At 36.8% G+C, this 20,488-nt stretch overlaps 1 protein-coding gene and 1 long non-coding RNA gene across 2 annotated transcripts; both read right to left on the reverse strand.

Annotated features, from left to right (window-relative positions):
* Positions 1-13,728: 13,728 nt before the first annotated feature.
* On the reverse strand, positions 13,729-14,214 carry LOC147521495 (uncharacterized). Its single transcript, XM_086565812.1, has one exon. The coding sequence runs from the start codon at positions 14,212-14,214 to the stop codon at positions 13,729-13,731; it is 486 nt and encodes a 161-aa protein (XP_086421938.1).
* A 4,783-nt stretch (positions 14,215-18,997) lies between these two features.
* On the reverse strand, positions 18,998-19,944 carry LOC147521496 (uncharacterized). Its single transcript, XR_015194050.1, has 3 exons — positions 19,322-19,944; positions 19,110-19,240; positions 18,998-19,027 (listed from the first exon to the last, which is right to left on the reverse strand). It is a non-coding gene; the product is annotated as an uncharacterized LOC147521496 (long non-coding RNA).
* Between the last annotated feature and the right edge of the window lie 544 nt (positions 19,945-20,488).

Genomic DNA, 20,488 nt, shown 5'->3' on the forward strand with positions numbered 1-20,488 from the left:
ACCTTTCTATCTAATATGACAATATACTCATGCAAAGCTTATACTCCATCGCTTTTAAAACTTGACCTCGTGAGTCCCACAAATCTGTGTTTTAAAATCTTGATAAAATGGAGGAATAAAAGCACATTGATCGTTTATTCAATGGCTCGATGACCATGCACGTTTATGTTCACGATTCTGACATATGGAACGGCAAACATAGAATGGAACAAAACCATGTTTCTTCCGAATGAATCATATCCAAAAATTAGTCCAAATGAGACACCAATATAAACAAGTTTTTCCCGGGTTTTCTTTCACAGATGAACAAATAGGGGTGGACGGTTTTCCTTTGGTTTTATAATCTCCTTCAACAGTGAAACCTCGGCTTCTCTGGCGCTTCTGAATGTTTCCTGGGGGAGCTCTCTACAACCTCTTCAACATCCATCATGGTAATAGGAGTCAACTCTCCTTCGTAGTACCTTGTTAGAAGTTCCACTGCAGTCGAACCATAACCACACCTCATGGTATATAGATCCCTCATTCTTTATGTATACTTGGAAATAAATAGAAAATGGGGTTTCTATTTCGCGATGAATGAAAAAGGTGTTACTTTTCATAAAATAGAAAATGACATTTTCACCCCTATTTTTTTGTGGCCCATTTTCTTTTATTTATTTGGTTTTTTAGAAGTAGATCTGGATATTAGATTTTGTTTGATCTGAGGGTTAGCTGGGTATGTCAAGATAGTATGTTAGAATAGTATGTCGAGGTAGCCGGAATATATATATATATATATATATATATATATATATATATATATATATATTGGGGAATTACATTACAGTGTTGAAAAATTATAAATTCATAAATTTAATTGGAATATGTTGTAATTATTGTGGCCATAATTGTGATTTTTGGAATCCTTAACTATGAATAAATGTCTAACTCCCACAGTGGATGACGCATCGAATCGAAAGGGTTTTAGGAAAATCGTTTTCGGTAGAAACTATTGTTTTTAGCAATTTAGTTTTTTATCTCATTTTTTTTTTTCGTAATTAACTATATTGTTTAGGTAAAGTTGGAGACTCTGTGAAACTCTAGATGAGATTGTTTTTTTCGTAATTAGATATAGTATTTAGGAAAAGTTAGAGACTCTCTGAAACTCTAGATGAGATTGCTTCCTTATTTATATCTTACTTTTTTATAATTAATTAGCTATAACGTTTAGGAAAAGTTAGAGACTCTGTGAAACTCTAGATGGGATTGCTTCCTTATTTATATATTATTTTTTTATAAGTAGTAATAGAGTTTAGAAAAAATTGGAGTATAGTACTTTAAAAAACAAGATGGACTACAAGCTGATTTGGGTGAAGATTATCTTCCCATCACGTAAACCATTCAAATAATAGGATGTATTGGTTTCTCTTATGTGATTTATTCGATTGATCAAGGTGGAAGGAGTACCGTTATCGAAGGGAAGTTCTTTGATTCTAATAGTTTTATAGATCCATTCGAACAACGCGATGTAACTTTGCTAGAACCTAGATTCTTAAAGGTTTTCCCTCCAAGTAATATCAGACTAGGATTCGGATTTGATATTGTCTCGAAGAAATATGAAGTAGTTGGATGTGATGCATCAAGCTAGGCATTCAAAGATTGAGGTCCTTGCACTGGGTGTGAAAAATCGTGGAGAACTGTAGAAGGAAATATAGGTACAACCCGTTTTAAGGACCAAATCATCCATTTGAATGGAATGTTGTATTGGTTATATTCAAGGGTGGACCCAGCATTTTGACTTTCTCCAGGCTAAACAACGATAGCTAGAGTCTTAAACAAAAAATAATAATAGACATATTCCAAAAAAACAACTGAAACACTCAATGGTTTTTCCATCAAATATCTGGAGTAATCAAAATAGATAAGTGAATTGATGAAGTAACCTTTAGGTAAGGCCTTATCCCCAGTCTTTAACTACACTATCCAATCCTTTATGGCAAGTCCATGTCAAAATTGGTGTACTATGTCAAATATTTTGGTTGTGGTAATCAACTTGGATGACCAGTCTAATGTTATTAGAGCATCTTTAGGTGAGATACTATCCTAGCATCAAACACCAAATTTCCAATAATTTGGTGTTTTTTTATCTTTAGGAGACTCACATGTTGATGAAAACACTAAACCAAACACCAAATCGGCCTAAATTTGGTTTCAGCTTTGGTGCTGTATCAAATCACTCATGCGGTTTTTCTAACACCGCGTGGGCTTGGGCTTCTAATTGGGCTTATATGGCGCCGTGCGAGAGATTGGGAAAGAAAAGAAAAAAGAAAGTTGATATGCGATACACCGCGTGGTTTTTGAAAAACTGCGTGGGCTTGGGCTTTTAAGATGGGCTTCACTGGCGCGGTTTTGAGAAAGCTGCGTGGGCTATATGGCGCGGTTTATCCAAAACCGCGTTATTTGATGTTTCTCCTAAAGTTGGTTGGTGTTTTTTTGGTTATTGGTTTGGTTCAAAAATTTGGTGTTTTTTTGGTTTCTCTCCTAAAGATGCTCACTATTAGCAATTAATACCTTCAGCTATTAAATGAATGTTTGGAATTCAGACACTGCATCATATCTCTTACTGTCTTATATTAGATTTATCTTATTACATCATGTTTTTGCTTCCTATCAGGTTCTCTTACTCAGTTAATTAGAATTGTTAAGTAACAGCTTTGAGAAAGACTATCACTTATGATGCTTAACTTGGCCATTCAATGTACTTTGGTTATCAATATTTGGCTTTCAAGCCTAAAGGCAGTTTTATTTAAGCCTTGAAATTGCTTCTGCAAAATCATCCAAACCCCCATGAGGTGAATTGTGAGGCAAATCCAATCAATTAAGTATAAAATGAGTCATATCACTGTCTCGACTTAATGGTATTGCTGTATTGCATACTTGATTTTGATAAGATTGTCCCTTAGGTATTTTCCTAAGTCATCTGTGGCTGCTTGTTATTCCAAACAACCTTTCTTTACAAAAACATGCTGAAGGTTGATTTGTAAAAATAAGTAAAGAGATATCATTATCTCTGACAAGGGACTCATAAGTCATAATGTTTAGATTTTTCTTCTTGAGCTGAACTTCGTTGCATTCATTCTACTCCTTTGGTTATCTTGTTTCAACTGATTGTTGGTGTTGTACTTTGCTTCACAACATTTTGGTAAGTAAAAATAACAATGTGAATGGGGGCATGGGGCAATAGGCTAAACAAGTTTCCATCTTCATGAAATTTTTATAAGTTTTAATGTTTAGTGTTTCTAGCTTTGTTTTGGAAAGGTGAATATTTTAGAATATATTTCACCCAGTTTTCTACGAGGGCCAAGATTCTGTTTGACCCACCCAAACTTAATTCAGGGAGTGACTCTCAAGGACAAAAATGCCGAAAAAGTAACTCTCAAGAACACCTTTTTATTTTTGTAACTCACAAGGACTGGGTAGATGAAAGGTCAAGTATACCCTTGACGCGAAATAAAAAACGGATCGGGTAGATGAAATGTCAAGTATACCCCTGACGCAAAATAATTAATGTCCCGGCCCAGATGAAACAACCCGGTGTATTTAGTATGAACATTGAATGTTCATAGTCCTTGGGTATGAACATTGATTGGGTATGAACATTCAATGTCCATACATAAACATTCAATGTTTATAGTCCTGGGTATGAACATTGATTGAGTATGAACATTTAATGTTCATAAAGTGAACATTCAATGTTCATAATCCTTTTGTATATGAACATTCAATGTTCATAGTCCATAGGTATGAACATTGATTGGGTATGAACATTCAATGTCCATAGTCCTTGGTCCTTTGGGTATGAACAATCAATTTCATAGTCTTTGGGTATGAACATTGAATGTTTCATAGTTCTTTATGAACATTTAACATTCAAATCACATGATAATATATAAGGTACACATTCATTTGGATATGAACAATAATTGTTCATACACACCAGAAAGGTATGAACACTCATTGTTTCATAAAAAAATGAAAAGGGTAAAATCGGGAAAATATTTATTTTAAATCCGGGCCATTTGTCCTTGAGGGTTATTTTTATGGAAGGGTATAACTGACATTTTAAAAAATATAAAAAGGCAGGGCCAACTTATTTTGTCCTTGAAGGTTACTAATTTTGAAATAGTGGGTTCGTGAGTTACTTTTCCCCAAAATTTGTCCTTTGTGAGTTACTCATAAAAAACCGTGTCCTCTAGACTTCATTTTCTCCAAAATTGGGCCTTGTGACCAATTTCTTAAACTTAATTACCAGCGTAAGTGGTGGTAGAGACTCCTAATAAGCAAGGCCCAAAATATCGATATCGATGAATATATCGGTGTACCCAAAAACCGATATATATCGGATATATCCATTTTTTTGGTGACCAGTCCAAACTATTTAAAATATCAAAAATATCGGATATATATCGAAAATATATTAGAAATATCGGATTTATATTAAAAAATGGTCAAAAAGTCAACCGATATATATCGTAAATATCGGATATATCGATTATATCGGCAATATAAAGTTTTATATCGGAAAAAAAAGATTCTATATTCGGTGGATATATATCGGAAATATCGATGTCGGTGTACCAAAATACTGATATATATCGGCGATATTTTATTCCTTGCTAATAAGTACACACATAATGAGACTGTTATTTGAAACGTGAAAGCATTACTTGCCAAAATAGAAAGGGGACGACTATCACACATGGTCCTGGACGGCCAAAAACAACGAAATCAGTTTTCATTGGTTGATTGGGAGTACGTGGCATATGAGAAAAAAAAAGTCAAAAACAATACTTCTCTCTCTATTTCTCTCTCTTCTTTATATTTTGACCTTTTTTGACAGGTTACAGCCTTCTTCTTCATTGTTCATTCTTCACTCTTGCTTCCATTGCTAATTTTATTTGAGTTATGATATTATGAATAACTAAGTTGGATTGATTTTTTAAAAAAAAAAAAAAAACAGTAGCTATGTTTATTATTGAATTTTTTAAATCTTCTATTTCACTAATTGATTACTTATAACAAATTACTTTACTGATGATATTGGACTTAAATTCATGATAAAACAATAAAACCTAAATTTGAGATACCAATTTGCTGATTCACTCTTCGAAGTTGGAATTTATAATAGCTGTTGTTAAAAATATATTAGGGGAAGGAACTTCATTTCACAACCTAACAAATTTGCTTAGTTAATTTTTAATTACTTCACATGGAAATGGAAAAGGAAGAAAACAAAAAATACTCTATTCATGAGGAGAGAGAGATATAGTGAAACCAAGCAAATGTAATTTTAGCTTTCAGTTCATCCTGTGTTTTTGGATTTTGGAGAGGGGAGTGATTAATGAAAAAGACCTGTAGCCTGTTAAAAACAGGAGTAAAGACAATTGAAAGAGGAGAGAGAATTGGAGAGAAGTATTGTTTTTGACTTTTATTTCTCTCATGCCACGTCCTCCCAATCAACCAATGAAAACTGACTTCGTTGTTTTTGGCCGTCCAGGGTCATGTGTGATAGTCGTCCCCAAATAGAAATAGGACTACGAAAGCAATTTGGAAACCAGAATCCATATAATAGGCATCAGCCCAAACTTCTATTATGAAATTGAGGCTTCGACTCCCAGAAATTTTAAATATAGAGGTCTTTCGACCACTTCGACCCCTTCCACTAGCGTCATCTGTATTCTATCATTGTTTACGAATTCTTTTATGCTTTCCGAGTTCCAACTTAACCATTAACATCTCTTGTAGGAGTGTTAGCAAGATGAAACGAGTTTGCAATAAGAGGGGCGTAACAGTGAATCATTACGTTCCAGATGAAATCATGGTATACATAATGTCTAAACTCCCGTTGAAGTCCTTAGTTAGATTCAAGTGTGTGTGCAAGCAATGGTGTGCTCTGATCCAAGATGAAGCATTCATACAATTCCATTTTAGTCTCCGACATCGACAAGTCAATCTGAGACATCGTACGAGTTTTCAAATAATAGGACGTATTGGTTTCTCTCATGTGATTTATTCGATTGATCAAGATGGAAGGAGTACTGTAATCGAAGGGAAAATCTTCGATTCTAATAGTTCTAGCGATCCATTCGTACCTGCATGCAACGGTTTGATCTGTTCCCTTGGAAGTTCGGAAAATTTATACGTTTCAAATCCAGTCACGAACGACAGTGTAACTTTGCCAGAACCTAGATTTTTAACGGCTTTCCCCTCAGGTAATATCAGACTTGGATTCGGATTTGATATTGTCTCAAAGAAATATAAAGTAGTTGGATGTCATGCATCGAGTCATTCAAATATTGAGGTCCTCACACTGGGTGAAAAATCGTGGAGAACGGTAATAGGAAATATAGGCACAACCCGTTTTAAGGACCAAATCATCCATTTGAATGGAACATTGTATTGGTTCTCTACAAAAACGGCAAGTGGAGTTCCGCGACGGATAACCACATTTAACCTTACCCATGAAAGATTTGGAGTAGAGATTTCAGTTCCAGATGATATAGGTTTTCTTAAAGATCGACATTGGTTATGTGAGAACCTTTATGAGCCTTGTTGTGTGAAATTGAGGTTATGGCCTTGTTGGTGATCTAGGCCTCAGAAACATTGCTGAGTACAAAACCGTGAGATTCTCCATATCCTGGCCTTGATGCTTTTTTATCTTTTATGCACTTACTGTTTGATTTGTCTAATAGAGACATTTTTTTTTTACCTGTATGTAGATAGATCTATTTGTTTCTTTTCCAAATGATGTTACAGCCATAAGTTGGCTTCCTGACATTCTCAAGAGTGTAAGTCGTGGGAACATCGAAAAAGATGAGAGCCAACCTTGCTTTTCAAGGTATGTGTTTTCAGGGGAGTTCTTGATCTTCATGTTAATTGGCGGGATTTCTGCTTTCCCTATTGTACAGAACAACTCCACTTTGTAATGGAAAAGCTGAACCAACAAAAGTCGGGCATCTACATTTTATTATTAATTTGGAAGTGTATTTTGTGCTCTTTCTCAGAAGCCAGTTCCAGTGGGATGGCTTTAATTTAAACCAAACTTTTACCGGGATTAGATATGTTCTCAAATTTTCAGTACTCCTGTGGCTCCTACTAACTTAACCCCAAAGTCGAAACACTGTCCGAGGAGCCATGGGACCCTTGAGACATCTATCTCTGCCTATCTCCCCACATTCTTTACAGCTTGTTTTGTTAATTTTCAACTCTCTTCTGGCAGAGTCCACCTACTTCAATGGAGCAAGACATAGGCCTTCATGTAAATAGGCAGGGTAGATCTTGGTATTGATATATTTAAATAAGGTAGTATCGTGTTGTTGGTTCTTTTGTGAAGTGCTTTAGCTTAGGCAACTTTTCCTCAAGACTACAATTAGCTTCCATCTCCAAATATGCCTTCTAGTAATGAATATATATGGTCCATATTTGTATGTTTTTGTTTTCTACTAAAAATACATTGACTCGATTCTTAACCTCTATCCAGCTTTGGCGGGGAACCTTCCTAACACCTCTGCTTTGCATTAATCTCCTTACTCTGGCGACCCTCACCCCGTTATTCTGCCGATGCAAGGATGTTGCCGAGTAACACATGAGATCTTTGAATCGAACGGATCAATTTCCATACACTATCGCTGCACGCTTTGCAACCTCTACATCCCCACGGTTTCAACATGCTGCAAGCAGAGTTTAAAAACACCACAATGTCAGGATCAAATAACATTTGACTAATAAAGTTCTCTAGCTTCCTTCAGACGCCAAAGACGGGCAAGCATGTCAACCACACAACAATAGTGTTCCCTTTGTAGGTCTAATCCCATAGTCAGACTCCATGATTTTGTAGTAATTGCACCCTTCCTCTACCAATCCAACATGGCTGCAAGCAGAGAAGAACCCCAACAAAGGTGACATTGTTTGGCTTGATACCCCGCATTTCTCATTGTTTCAAAAAAGTTTGAGAGCTTCCTCCCCATAAGCGAACTGCGTGATACCCCACAATCAAAGTACTCCAAGAGACGACGTCAGGATGAGTCATTGATTCAAAATATTTGCAAGCATCCGCTAACCGAAGTGTCTGCATCAAATCCGCTTTTAATCCATTGCCAGTGTTATATGATCAATCTTATATTCAGAAGTATGCATTAGTTTTAGGAATCAGCAAGCGTCATTGGGCTGGTTGTGACGCAGACATGCTGTTAGAATTGCATTCCAAGAAATTGAATCCAGATTGCTAGTCATCTCGTCAAAAATATTGAATGCAGTAGAGAGATCCAAACAGTTTGTGTACATGGTAATGAGAGTGTTATATACAGGGGAATTAACGTCCAGACCCATCTTAAGAACATATGCATGAACCTGTTTGCCTTGATATAATGAAGCAAAAGTAGTGAAAGAACATAGCAAACAACAGATGGTGATCTCTTATGGCAAACTTTGATCTCTTCATCCTCGTATAGTATTTTAAGAATGGGGAGGGATAGAGGCACATTCTTATGCACACATTATAGCCACATTGTAAATTAATTCAAGCAAAATCATGGACTTAAAAGTTGAATTAAGGGCTAATTTTTGTAGATATGATCTCCTCACCATGGAGAACATGCTCACAAAAATTTAGCTCATTCAAAGAAGTCTAACATTAGAACATGCTCACAAAACTTTTAAAATGTTAGATGAAAATTTTTAAAATGAACACAAATGAGCACTAATTTTTACATGGTTAGACATATTCAAATATTATGATTTTTTGTGAGAATGATCTTCATGGTGGGGAGATCATCTCCACAAAAAACTAGGCCTTAATTCATTTGTATGCCAAAAATGTGGCGATAATGTGCGCATAATGAATGTGCCTCTATCCTTCCCCTTTAAGAATTTGGTTTAGTAGTTTTTAGGATTTTTATTTTATTAGGATTCGTTTTAAAAGAGATTAGGATAACCAAAAAAATAAAGAATAAAAGAAGGAGAAAGTAGCAAATCTAGGGAGGTCAAACTAATATATAGAGTTGCCTTTTTTTTAGGAGTGAATGAGAATGCACGGTTTGGAAAATAGAGCAATATGGTGAGGATAGAGGTAAGGTGCGAGCTTTTATAGAATTTGGTTTAGTAGTTTTTAGGACTTTTATTTTATTAGGATTCATTTTAAAAGAGATTAGGAGAACCAAATAAATAAAAAATAAAAGAAGGAGAAAGTAGCAAATCTAGGGAGGTCAAACTAATATATAGAGTTGCCTTTTTTTTAGGAGTGAATGAGAATGCACGGTTTGGAAAATAGAGCAATATGGTGAGGAGAGAGGTAAGGTGCGAGCTTTTATATATATATATATATAGATAGAAAAAAATCCAGACATATTTCTTTTACCATATCGTTTGGATTTAATCAGCTTCTTTCTCAAGCAGAAAAAACTGTTTTAATTAAATCATCACTTGACCATTCCCTACGCATTACAAATGACATGCTTTTTAATCCCAAAACCATTACAAAAAAATGTGATTCTCTGCAAAAGAGACTTACGGTGGGGAAAGGGAAAAATGAGGATACAAACAATCAAAACCATGGCCTATATTTTAAAAGTTGGAAATTTATTTGCAAATCTAAATGTAAGGGGATTAGGCATTAGAAAATTCAAAATGCAAACTTGGCGATGATCTCAAAGTTAGCTTGGCGACTAATAAAAGAGCCCAACTCTTTTCGGGCTCTTTTATTAGTCGCCAAGCTAACTTTGAGATCATCACCAAAGTTTGCATTTTTGAATTTTCTATGACAAGTGCTTTCCTATCCCACAATTCACTGAACATGCATGGAATATTGAGATCGATCTCTTCATTTTCAGGTACCTGTGCCTCTCCATGGGCAACCATATATAGGTATTTCAGTGAATTTGGATATTTGCACATTTTCATTATTTGTTTATGGAGCTCTAGCCATTACCCGCTATTATTTGGACAAGATGGTTCCTAAGTTCTCCTCTCCTAAGAACACGCTCTTTGGATCCTATAGGTCTATCACACTTTTAGCGTATAGTAGATTCATTTGTCGCCATGTTTGGACCCCATCCAAATGGAACATCAATTATGGCTATCACATTTATGGTTACTTTTACCATATCATTAAATGCTTAGGCATTTTCTCTGCAACCGCTTGCAAGTGTATCATTCTCCTTATCTCATATAGTCACATTCATTGTTTGGATCCTTAATGAGACAGAGGACATGATCCAAGTTGCTTCACGTCATTCCTTAGAGCAACCATTGCTTTTCTCCCCCTAACAACGGAAAGACTGTCTCATTAAATTGACAATTATGTAATACAGACTATTTAAGGGAGCTTCTTGCTCCCAACGTTAGATATGATACACAATGTCTTTCTCATTTATGGGTATAGTCCATGAACATATATCCATAATTTTTCTCCATTTATATATCCATACATTTTAACATAAAGCAAAATAAATTTGTAAAGATTGATACTAGCACAAGTATATTAAGAAAAATAAAACTTGAGATTCATAATAAGGAAATTCAAAATATTAACGACAATCAAGGCCTAGACTTTCCATGAAGAGAACACAATATTAACTGTAAACGTTTCATGAGTTGGTAATAAAAATATAATTAACTAAATAAATCATTCCAAGGATGAAAGTTTGCTCATCAAACTTGCCCATTGCTATTTAGATCCTCATACTGAACCTCAAGGAAATAGAAACAATCCAAATGAGTACCATCATTAAATGGGTCACTCTTCTGATTCTCTATTACATTTGTTTCCATTTTCCTAGAAGCTTTATACTTTTCAACCTCTTTAATAGGAGCTCGGCAGTATTTTGCCCAGTGTCCATCATTACCACCACATCTGTAGCAAATATCACTGCTCTCCTTTTGTTTGTTATAAGGATTTGAGTCCCCTTTATGTGGTGGAGCTGTCCACTTGTTCCAATTACCCTTCTATTGGTCATTAGTATTCCAATGATCCTTTTTTCTATTACCATTGCCATCTCCATAAGGATGATAACCTCGACCACCTCTCCCAGTATTTCTGCCTCTTCCACGCCCTCTCCCATGTCCTTTACCACGACTACCACTAGCTCGAAAGCTGGCATTTTATAACACCCCGTGTTTTATTCTTTTATTTTCCTAATAATAATAATAATAAAGATAATAATAATGAAAATAGATAAAATAGATATAAGATATCCAGCAGTTACGGATAAAAGCCCGTAGGTAAATAGATAAGTGTTGTCCTTGTTTTTTGGGGAGTTTTCTCACGTAGAGTTTTTGGGGAAAAACATAGCGAGAGTTTTATACGTAAAACGGATTTTACCGACTCTGTGAGAAAAAGGAAGATTTTTTTCCCGGTAGGCTGGTTGATAGTCGGAGCCGCTAAAGGTGAGTAGATATTTTATGAAGTTTTATTTTATAAAATCTTTATTCTTGTCGATTTCTTTTACGTTGAAATCATTCGTGTTGTTAAAACTTTAAACTCTGAAATTTGATATTGAACTGGTCGAACCTGTTACCGTGTGGTGGTGTGGCTATGTTTATTTGGAACTATTAGTATAGTTTTGAAACCGCTCGAACCGGTGAAGCTCAAAAAAACGTTAATGGCGTCGGCCGGTTGTGAGCCCGGAGGTTTTGTTTGAGTGTTGATTACACTCCAAAGGTTTGGTTGTGAGGGGATCGAAACCCAACCATTTGGTGGTGGTTGGGGGTTGGCGGAAGTGCTGTTGGAAGCTCCCAAAACGCGTTAATGGCGGCTTGCCCAAAACATCCTCTGTAAAATGATTTGAACTGTTTTTGGTTGATTTTATTAGTTGTTTGATAATGGGTTGAAGTGGGATAGTGTAGGGTGTGTGAGGGCTGTCGGAGGTTGTAGAAGCCATTAATGGCGGCGCGAAATCTAGATCTAGTTTTGAGGAAGTATATGAATTGAATGAATTGGGTTTTTCGGTTTTGTTAAAGTTGTAGGGGTTGTTAGGGGGATTAAAATCGGTTGGTTGAAATGGGTGGGCGATCAGAATTGGTGGCGAGCTGGTGGTGGTGGTAACTGGTGGAGAAGATGAACAGTGAATTTTGCTTGGGCTTGGGCCGAAACAGGCTAGTGGGCTTGAGTGTTTTTTTTTTATATTCACTCATGGGCTTAATTAGATTGGGCTTGGGAAAGGCCAAAGGTTTTGGGCCTTAATCTTTGGGACTTTGGAGGGATTGACTTTAGGACTGGTTGACTGCTGTTGACTCTTGGCAAGTTGACTTTGACTTTGACCAGTTGATCAGATTTGACTTTTACCTCGGATTATGATTCGGTCTATTAGGATAGGTCTAGGGCTACTAGCATGCTTGGCTTTAGGCTAAGACCTTTCTATATATACGTGTGTATGTGTATTAACTACTATGTGATATTTCAGTTTTATACACAACGTTATGACACTTAGACATCCATATAATTAATAACGCGTAAACCAAAAATACATGAATCAAGATACTCCTTCATTATCTGAAATAATATATGCAATAAAGTTCAATAATGCGTAAACAAATTTACCGCAACCTTTTAGATCTCTCCACGCATCAAGTTTTGGAATTGAGTTTTATGACTGTTGATGTCATATGTTAGGTGGATATTTATTGAATGTGCCATAAATGGCCCGTTAGCATTATCTATGGGTATTCATTGAATGTGCCATGAATGACCAGATTGTTTGGACTGCCCTAGAGAGGAACTAAGGTATTCGCCTTGTGGGTTAGTTGTATTCTTTGATTATGCGAGTGTTTGGGTTACTTTTGAATACCTAATATAATATCTACAGATGTTATATAGAAGTTCTAACTTTCTTTTCCAGGAGGGTAGGACTTAATAACATTTTGTGTAGGGACGCGGTCCTACCCTTATACAGCAGTGGATATCGGTAAGTTTTAATTCAATGATTTAGATATTAAAACGAGTTATTTGAATGAGTTAATAAAATGGAAGTTTTGCTTGGGAAGAAACTATGCCGGTTGAAATGACAGGACTACCTGTCTTCCAAGCTGAGAATGATTAAGTTATGGGAAAATATAAAGTGATTGTTTGAATAATTAAAGTATGATAATGGTTTTATGTGGTTAGTCTACTCATACCAGCAAATTCCATTTTGTTGACCCATGTTTTGCTTTGTTTTGCTTAGCGTGGGTGTGTTCTTGGGAACATAGGTGGAAGGCAATGGAACCGAGGCGTTTGATTTGGATTTGATCTGGAGCAGTCCGTTAGTTCTTTTATTAGGTCTGTTATTTTGGAAGTATGTAATAACGTAGTTCCCTATTTATATGGAATGAGAATACAATGTTGATGACCTATTATTCTTAGAATGTTATATTTATGATTTTTAGATGGAAGATAGACTTTCATAAAGTAATAAAGAGAATTTTGGAGATTATTTTTATTGTTAAGATTCTTTATGATGTGGGTTTTAGGTTTTGACATGTATTGTATCCACCCCGTCATAGCCTGGGTTTTTAGACAATTGAACCGAGTGATGTTTGAGATATTTATATTTTAAATATTCATTTTTTTAATTGTTTAGAAATTGGCCGTGATGACACATTTGTTTATGGAATTGCCTTTGACCTAGTTGGTCTGGAGTTGTGGGTTTTGATTAAAAGGTTACTATTTTGCTCCGCAACAAGGAGACATGTTATAAGATCAAAATATTTGGAGAATCATCTCTCTCGATACTGCTGCTGCAGGAGCACATTCGAGGCATGAAAGGTAGAAAGAGTTTTTTCTAACATCTGCTCATCAGTTACATTTTCACCACACAATTTCAACCGAGAAACTATATTAAACAAAGCAGAGTTGTATTCAAACTGTGACGTCTTATAGTCTTGGAACCTCAGGTTGAGCCATTCACTTTGAGCATTTGGTAGTATGACCATCTTCTGGTGATCATACCTATCCTTCAGGGATTTCCAAAGACCTGCTGGGTCTTCCTCTGTTAGGTACTCATTTTTTAAGTCGTCATGAATATGATGACGTAGGAATATGAGAGTTGTGGCCTTTTCGTCTAGGCTCATTTTGTTTCCTTCTTTAATAGCATCACCAAGTTTTTTAGATTGTAATTGGATATTGGCATCCAGCTGCCATGATAAATAATTGTCGCCTCTAATTGAAAGAGCTTGAAAATCGAGTTTAGTAAGGTTTGACATCTTTCAAGTAACTTTAATCCAAAGCTAGAGACTATCGTGCCGATAATGTGTTAGAATTAAACAAACTTAGAAATAACACCACACTAACTTAACATTTATTGAATCATTGAGAGAATGAGATAGAGAGAATTCTTATTCATTGAGATCAATCTGGGGGGGGGCTACCTTTATATACAACTAGATAACCTCCTTTCCAAGATAAACACCAGATAGAGGGCTATCAAGATAAACACCAGATACAGGATTATCAGGATAAACACAGATCAATGGTGGGCATCCATATAAGCCCACTGATTTCATCACACTAAGAACATTTTAGATACTTTTATATTTAAATAAATCTTTTAGATATTGGGCCACAAAATATGGAACCCCTAGATTTTGGGTATATTGGGCCTTAAGACTATGGATTTCTAATCAGCTTGGAGTGTTTTGGAGTTAGGCTTTACCCAACATCCCAACTCCCAACTGTTAGTCACTCATTCTTCGATCCAGACGATTACCTTACAACGCACTATGGTAGTGAACTTTGCTGAGAGGATATAGTTAACATTACATAAGAAGCATACACGAAAGTGGAAAATGAAGCGAATTCGATGTTGTTCTTGCCCGTCTCAAGGCATTGATAGGAACTGAATGAGGATTCGCAGCAGTAAGGAAACTAAAAGCTCGAGGAAATAGCAAAGTTTTTGTTGCGGTATTGATGGTAGGAGATAAGAGAGCCGCAGGGGATCACAAGTAAAACTTGAATTTATGTCATGCAATGCTATCTCATGTATATATAACACATAATTGGAATAAAAGAATAAGTTGTATTAATAAATAAATTATTAGATGGTAAGGGTACCGAAAGTCCACATACAGACTGAACAAGCATGATCATGATTATGTTATCTTACTGAATAATACAAGAAAGGGTTACAAAAGCTGGTCACACAAAAGTGAGTATCCTTAGCTATATATACATGCAAGCCCTATCTAGTAGAAAGACATAACTACCCTAGCATATCCTACTAGATTCAAGAGCCAAATTTCAGAAATTAACTCCTCCAAACACTTTAACCAGACCATAGGAAGAAAAAAGTGTATTAACTGGTTTATGGGTTTCCATCTCTTAAGAGATAGCTACAACCTTGGGAGTCAAGCTCTGGGAAATCCAACCTAGCCTACACTACTCACCACCACTCACTAGCTGAGCAACGTATATCCCCTTCTAACTTCGGATCAGAAGTTGTCCCCTACAAACCTTACAATAACTTCCATTTCTCTTATCTAATCCTCTATTTACTTGTTTATTGTGCAGGTTCATCCACACAAGATCTCAAGAAATCAGTTGTACTAGCTTCGATCTACTACATAGACCTATCTGATAATTCATAGCTGCATAGACCTAACTGCTGTCACTGAAGATGGATCACAATATAGAAGAGCTTTCAGACTCTTTTGCACAAGATTTTAGCATAAAAAAAAACCAAAAAGAAACCATGATCTGGAAAGAAACACTACAAAAGAACCACCAACAATGGAACTTCAGCCTTGTTGGCAGAATTAATACAGACACTCCCCAAGATACAGAAGTGATTCTAACAGCAATCCGATCTCAACTAAAACGACACCGAGGCATGAATATCCTAGTTATAGAAGACAATCTCTGTCTTAAGCTTTCCTAGCTATACAGAGAGGCAAAGAATTCTGGTCTCACAACCAATCCATGTTCTTGGTCACCTATTCCTAATCAAAGAATTCCATGCTCAGCTAATTCCAAGGGAAGTTGCTCTTAATACTGTTCCACTATGGTTTCATTTCAAAAATCTGCACTTCGATCATTACGACCAACAAGCGGTGGCTGATATAGCATCGAATGCTGGTAATGTTATCGAAATCGATCCCAAAGACGGTTTCCCCTACAAAACAGTGGGTTACAAAATGCAAATCGAAATTGATGTTAGTGAACCCATCATACCGGGTACAAAAGCTGCAACCTTGCATGGTGAATATGTTTATGTCACATTGGTTCCTGAAAACTTGCCATACCCTTTTTGTTCAAAATGTAGAAGGATAGGGCACAGGGTTATTAATTGCAAAACCCAACCTTTCCAAATACCCAACACAACACTAGCAGTAATATCAAACCCCAGCACACCACCCACATCCAACCATAACACCAATCCAACACCAGTAAATACCCCCACTCATCAAGGGGACTTCAGGGATTTTGAAATGCTTAGGGTTGTTGTTTCCGGTAACCACCATCAAGTAGCTGCTCCGACTGCAACCCTTACAGAAATTGGGGAAAATGATGTAGACATGGACAAACATAACACCCCACAAGATACGAGTGCCCCAGATTCTCTTGTGGAACATGAGGTGAACGTGGACCAAATTAGCACCACAAAAAAGGTACATGCAGCGTGTACTCCCAACCTCACATCACAAATATCGGCAACACTTGGTGTACAAGGATCCAACATCACTCTCCCAAATCTGGTTGGGCTATTGGCTACTAATATGGAGGTGGACACACCACCTATAGCCCAAGATACACTTGCACACCAACTACAAACCCAAACCAATCCAAGTCCAATTCAAATCCCACACACTAACTCCCCAAATCCTAACCCAAATAACTCCAACTCATCCCCATCTCTCCCCGACCAATCTTCACCAAACACATACGCTCTTCAAGACACTCTTCAATCTGCTGAAACACCAAACCATGCAAACTCCTCTTCGTTTTATAGTTGCCCTCGCCTTTTACAGTATAAAAATCTTCCCAAATATTGAAAACATTAACAATCCCTTCCCACTAAACCCACTGGCCATCGCCAATCCAACAACCGCTATTCCACTATCATCATCTATACTGGGACCTAACCTAGTCCACCCCCAAAATAGCCCAACTACTGGTCCTCTAACCCAAGAAGCAATACGCACCCCAATCCATCATCCAATTAGCATTAGGCCGCAACCACCTCTTCACGTTAATCCAATCACCATTCATGAACGACCAGGGAAACGAATGTTACAACATGACTGAGCCATAATGGGGAAAAAGGCAAGATTCATCGAATCATCATCCAGCCACACCTCCATCAATCCAAGGCCCAAAATATCGATATCGATGAATATATCAGTGTACCCAAAAACCGATATATATCGGATATATCGGATATATCCATTTTTTTTGTGACCAGCCCAAACTATCTAAAATATCAGAAATATCGGAAATATCTAATATATCGGAAATATCGGATATATCGGAGGACATAATAGCAACATTTATTTATCAAGAAAACCATAAAAAAAAATATTGACAAATAATTAACCACAATGTCATAATCTAATGTACTCAAATTCTCAAATTACAAAATAAGATAAATAAGTTACATCAAGTCATCAATACATAAACGAGTGACGTGGCTGGTCAACTTCCATACCCGATTCTTGAATCCTAACTGCTTCACAATACCCTACCCAAGTGTATACAGAGTTATACCCACCGTTGAGAAATTGTCGAACATGCCACTCATATTTTTGTGTTGGAAATTCTAACATGATTCCAATTCGAGGAGTGTTGGTGTAACTATACATTGGGCGCAATGCAACAAATCCAGGTGTAGTTCCAACAGGTTCATAACTTGGATAGAGTTGTCCATATGTTAGTTCAAGTTGTGGTGCGCCATAAGGTTGTTGATCAGCCCCCATCCAATATCCATATGAATAACCATATGACGCACTACTTGCAGGGTGACTAATCATGCCACTAGAATAATCGTTATCTCTTGATTGGTTGTATCCCCAACCACTACCATATACACTCTCATTGTCATGGTCATGTGTCCCTGAACTCATACTCATTGCTTCAAAATTAGAAGAAATTGAATCAATATCAACATCATTTCGTATAATGTGTCCTCGTTGTCTTCTTTGACCAACACTTCCACGCCCTGGCTCATACATTCTTTGGGAATTGTCATTAAGAACTCCTCTACCACTATTGTTTCTGGGTGCAACCTCATCTTGTGGGTCCAATGGAGTTTCCTCATCAGTTGAGTAATGCAATTGAACGTTAAAATTGCCTCCACCACCACCACCACCATTGTTGTCACCATCACCACCACCACTATCATCATCATCAGTATCAGGTTCTTCTGTCTCGTCATCACTAGAGATGCTCTTAGATAAATTATCTTGTGTTTGGAGAGGTGTGTCAAATTCGGGGCCCAAACTAAAACTAGGCGCATCGTCATTTCTCTTATTACTCTGTCGACCATATCTTCAACATCTGGGTCAGGCCTACCTGATTCCGTATCCAACACAGGCGCTAAAAGATTTTTATCAATAACCCAGTCAACCAATGGATCAACTTGTTCATTATCCATAAATACTTGGGTGAGGTCAATAATTTGATCATTATCTGTATTTTGTGCACGTCTCTGCTTCAAACGCAAGTTGTAGTGGACCTTCACCAACATCATCAATTTTGGCGCGCCAATATGGTTCCTAAGTTTCGAGTGAATTAGGCCAAATGTGCTCCAATTGCGCTCACACCCAGATGATGAAGTTGTTTGAGAAAGGATTTTGATCACCAACTTCTTTAGCTCTTCTGTATCACCACCATACAACTCCCACCATTCAGATGCATTATTTTAAAAAAAAAAAAAAAAAAACACATATTAATTATCTATAGACAATGCATTTGAGTGATTGAGAGTATGAAAAAATTATTTCATTTACCAGGGTGTGAAATTGCTATTCCAGCCTGCGTTGCAGGTGTACCGAATTCCCCAACATGATCCCGAAACGACATCATCTAATAGACCAAAGTGTTAGTGACCCAACATAAATGTAAAATTCAAATTCTAACTTGAGAATATCAATATTCTTATTTTTACCTAATGCAATGCTTTTGCTTGTTTGCTACCATCACTAAATAACACTTTTGCTACTTTTATAACTGCTTTTTTGTGGGGATCGGAGAATCCGAGCTTCAATGTGTATTGGTACTCTGGGTTCAGATACATTGCTAGTAGAAATAAACATAACTTTTAGGAATATTTGAAATAGAAATAATTTAATTAACTCAAACTAAATCAAGTAAACTCACCAGCTGTGTGTAGCACATGCAGTAATTGTTTTATCCATCTTTTGTCGATAATATCAAGGACCCAACCACATCCAGGGATTTCAGAGATCTTCTCCCTCATTATTTCAAAGGCTTGCTGTACATATGGCATTGTTGGCTTCTTGTCACCATCCAACAACCTTAGGCATCTGTACAAATGTTCAAGAATTTGTACAACATAGTTAACATCATTCTAGAAATGCTCTTGAGCGACTTGCTCCACAGCCATCATACCCTCTACAGACTTAGCCGATGGGGTGTCGAGATATCTTTGATCCACGAACATCTGCCTAAGCGATATCTTTTTCTGCTGGAGACTTTTGAGAGACAAGTAGTTTGTGGCGAATCTAGTTGCTGCAGATCTAACTATTTCGCCACCACATGTCTCCCTCATTAATGCTAAGACCCTGGATACATTGTAAATGAACTTTGTAATTGAATGAGCTTTGCTGATACACCCCGCCACCCGATGATACTTGGCAATATCTTTTAACATCAAGTCTATGCAATGACAAGCACACGGTGTCCAAAATAAATTATATCCTGGTGTCTTCATCAGCAATTTTCCAGCCTTTTTGTAGGCAGAACCTTGATAAGTTACTATCTGCACCACATTTTCTGCACCTATCTCATCAACAACCTCTTTCATTAACTTAAATACGGCTTTGTGATCTTTCGGCTCAATGCTGATATCGAAAGACTTCTTGAAAATTGTTTCCCCGTCACAATAGACCATAAAGTTAACGAGGGATATCTTTCTTGTCCCAGACCAACCATCACACATGATGGTGCATCCATAAGTTGGATACTTCTCTGCTACTTCCATTTCGAATTTGTCGATATCATCATTTTCCATCTTTAAATATTTTCCCAGTACCTCTTCAGTAGTTGGTCCTTTCACTCGATTAGGAGGGACATTTATTGGATGAAATCAATAGTTGGTTGGTAATGCGTATGGATTGTTTGTCGTTAATGCATGTGGAGGTACTCGCAAAATTGAACCATGAACCCGATCCGTCTACCCAACTTCTGCCTCCATCTCTTCATTTTACCCATGTCTTTGACACTAGGTTGGTCGTTTCTCGGCTATCTAATAGTGTATGGATCAATTGTTTCTTGTCTCATGGTTTTGGACTTCCGCAAACCTAT

The sequence above is a fragment of the Coptis chinensis genome, chromosome 1 (assembly GCF_015680905.1).
Source record: "Coptis chinensis isolate HL-2020 chromosome 1, ASM1568090v1, whole genome shotgun sequence".
NCBI classification, from domain to species: domain Eukaryota; kingdom Viridiplantae; phylum Streptophyta; class Magnoliopsida; order Ranunculales; family Ranunculaceae; genus Coptis; species Coptis chinensis.